The 2,880-nt window shown below is 37.7% G+C and overlaps 1 protein-coding gene across 1 annotated transcript in view; it reads right to left on the bottom strand.

The window, feature by feature from the left end:
• The window catches only part of LOC116689726 (RAC-gamma serine/threonine-protein kinase), a gene marked incomplete at its 5' end in the record, with an annotated part of 81,844 nt that overhangs the window by 42,902 nt on the left and 36,062 nt on the right, over positions 1-2,880 (bottom strand). The window contains 1 exon segment of the mRNA XM_074783855.1: positions 2,158-2,269. Within this exon segment, the coding sequence (XP_074639956.1) occupies positions 2,158-2,269 (112 nt within the window).

Genomic DNA, 2,880 nt, shown 5'->3' with positions numbered 1-2,880 from the left:
AAGTCTCTTTTTTTATATAGACCTTAGTGGTTCCCTAATACTGTATCTGATTCTCTTTTATATAGACCGTAGTGGGTCCCTAATACTGATCTGAAGTCTCTTTTAATAGCCTTAGTGGTCACCATACTGTATTGAAGTCTCTTTTATATGACCTTAGTGGCCCCAATACGTATCGATCTCTTTATATGACCTAGTGGTCCAAACTGTATATGAAGTCTCTTTTATATAGACCTCGTATGGTCCCTAATACTGATCTGAAGTTTGCTACGTTTTATATATAGATCCTTAGTGGCCCCCTAATACTGTATCTGAAGGTCTCTTTTATATAACCTTAGTGGTCCCTAAGTACTGTATCTGAAGTCTCTTTATATAGACCTTAGTGTCCCATACTACTGTATCTGAAGTCTCTTTTCTCTTCTATAGAAGGAGAGCGCTATGACGGTTTCAGAAATCCACCTCATTCCAAACTAGAAATGACCTACTCGTGACAGGAGTGAGTGCTTGCTCTAGTGCATGGGGGGGGGGGGGGGGGGTGGGTGGAGGCTGTCGTTATCACGCGTGTGTTATACAAACCGATCGGCCATCAGGTACACAAGTCAGAATGTGTACATTAGATTGTGTTTTGCAGCGAAAACCTTCAAAACTTGGCGTACAGCCCAGCACCCTCCTTTCCTGTCTTCTTTCTCGCTTGTGTGAAGACCCGTTGTGTTGCAGGACGACATTTTAACCAACACCCACCCCCCCCCACCACCCCCCCCCCCCCCCCCAGTCTGGGCGGGCAGGACCAAGAATTGTTGTCCTAAGCCAGATTTCATTATCTGGTTGACACTGTAGTTGTGAGAATTAGTTTAACTTTTCAGTACACAAGTAGAGTAAAGATAGAAGAAAATAGTAACACGCGTTGTTAGGGCCATTGGGGTTCTATAGTATTGTGTATAGTTTTTTCTTAATATCTGTAAAGAGTATTGGACATGATTCATGATTTTAGTGGAAAAACACAAACAAAACAGGTCTGTTTCATGAGCTAAAACCAAATATACGGACATCAATTATTATTAAGTAAAATTAGACACATTTTCTGGATTATAATCATTCAGACATATTTCCATTCCTTATACAGTGAATGGTAGATATATAATATTATAATATATATATATATTATATATATTATATAGTAAGTGAGTGCTGTAAATTATTTGTTTCGATTATCAATTATTATGATGGATCATTCATAATTCATTTAATGACAAATAATTATTCTGATAAATTAATATTAATAAATAAATGATATTCTTTTGTTATTGTGTTTTTGTGTTCAAAGGACTTTAGAGTTACATATCTTAAGTTTGTATTTTTATACATTTTATTTCTCAGAAATTTAATATATTTTGAGGTTCTGTTGTGACAATAAAACAAATTATTATCATATTATTTTAGTGAGAACTCATAAATAACTACAAATGTGTAACTAACTAACCAATTTTAGGGAATTCTGTTTGATTTGTTACGCATTTCTGGATTTTTTTTTTTTTTAAACACTGTATATATCGTCCGATATATCGTAAATATCGGATTGTTAAATAACCAAATATCTGCATCTGTATTGGCTTTAAAAGTCCTAGGGCTCTAGTCCCTGCTCCGTCTCTCTTTCAGTCTTTCAGTTAACCCTTGTGTGGTATTCGGGTCAAATTGACCCATTTCAAATAAAAAAATGGTACAAGTAACCTCTTTTTCTCCCTTAAAATCAATGTATTTATAATGTATAATGTAGACTTATTTGTATTCCTGACTCAGAACATTATTCTGGATATGACACTTATGTTGTTTCCATAGTGGATTTTTAACATGAATTATAACTTATGATAAAAACCCCACTTCCATGTTTAATAGTGTGCTAGTAGAGACTGATGCATTCCCTGAACATAGATGTTATCTCAGCTGTTGGAAATTGAGATAAAGACAATATCTGTTAATAGATCATGAAGTAAGATTATATTTCAGAATTGGTTTTAAAACCCCAAATAAGTCCCGGGTCAGTTTGACCCGAGGGACACGAGAGGGTCTCGAAAGTGAAGACAACACGAGGGTTTGTGGGGTCCTTGGCTTTAAGAAACGATCAAGACCCCCTGGTTGAGGAAGAGGAGGCTGAAGGCTCACCTCTCGTCGGGAGTGTCGACGTGGAAGGTCCTCTCGATGACGGTGGTCCACTGCAGACAGCGGATGATGAAGGTGTTGGGCTTGGGCCGCTCCGTCTTCATGAGCTGACATTCTGGAAGAGACGGAGACACGGACGCACAGCGTTACGCACATATATATATATATATATATATATTTGTTTTTTTTAAGCGCTTTGAGTAGTCGTTAAGACTAGAAAAGCGCTGTATAACATACAGCGCATTTACATTTGCATTTGTTTATCAGTGTAGGAAATAGGAACGGGCATTGAGAACTTGCTCCAAAAATGTACAACTCCAGTGGAATTGTTTTTTCATTGGGATCGTTTGGAAAACGTACCATCGGTTCCACATTGAACAAGTTTTGGTTTTCGTAGCGACCAGGAGCTCGTTGTGTTGCAGCCGTGGAGCGCAGTCTGGCTTTATTTTACGTTGAAAACCACTGAATAAAAACAAAGCTAGCCCCCAACACTAGCTGGAGCAACTGTGTTATGGTGTGAGACCACACCCACATATTCTGCTCAGTGAGACAGACATACTGGACAGACATTAAAGAGGAAGTGGACAAAATCTTCTCCTTGGACCCTTTATTTTTCTCACTGGAGAAAATACCCGAACACTTGCTTTCTAAAAAGGACCAAAGCTACATGCTACATATTGTGTTAATGATTGCAAGAAAAATGATTTCTATTAATTGGATGAAGCC

The sequence above is a fragment of the Etheostoma spectabile genome, chromosome 5 (genome assembly GCF_008692095.1).
Source record: "Etheostoma spectabile isolate EspeVRDwgs_2016 chromosome 5, UIUC_Espe_1.0, whole genome shotgun sequence".
Lineage (NCBI taxonomy): Eukaryota > Metazoa > Chordata > Actinopteri > Perciformes > Percidae > Etheostoma > Etheostoma spectabile.
This window is presented reverse-complemented; position numbering and strand designations above follow the sequence as displayed.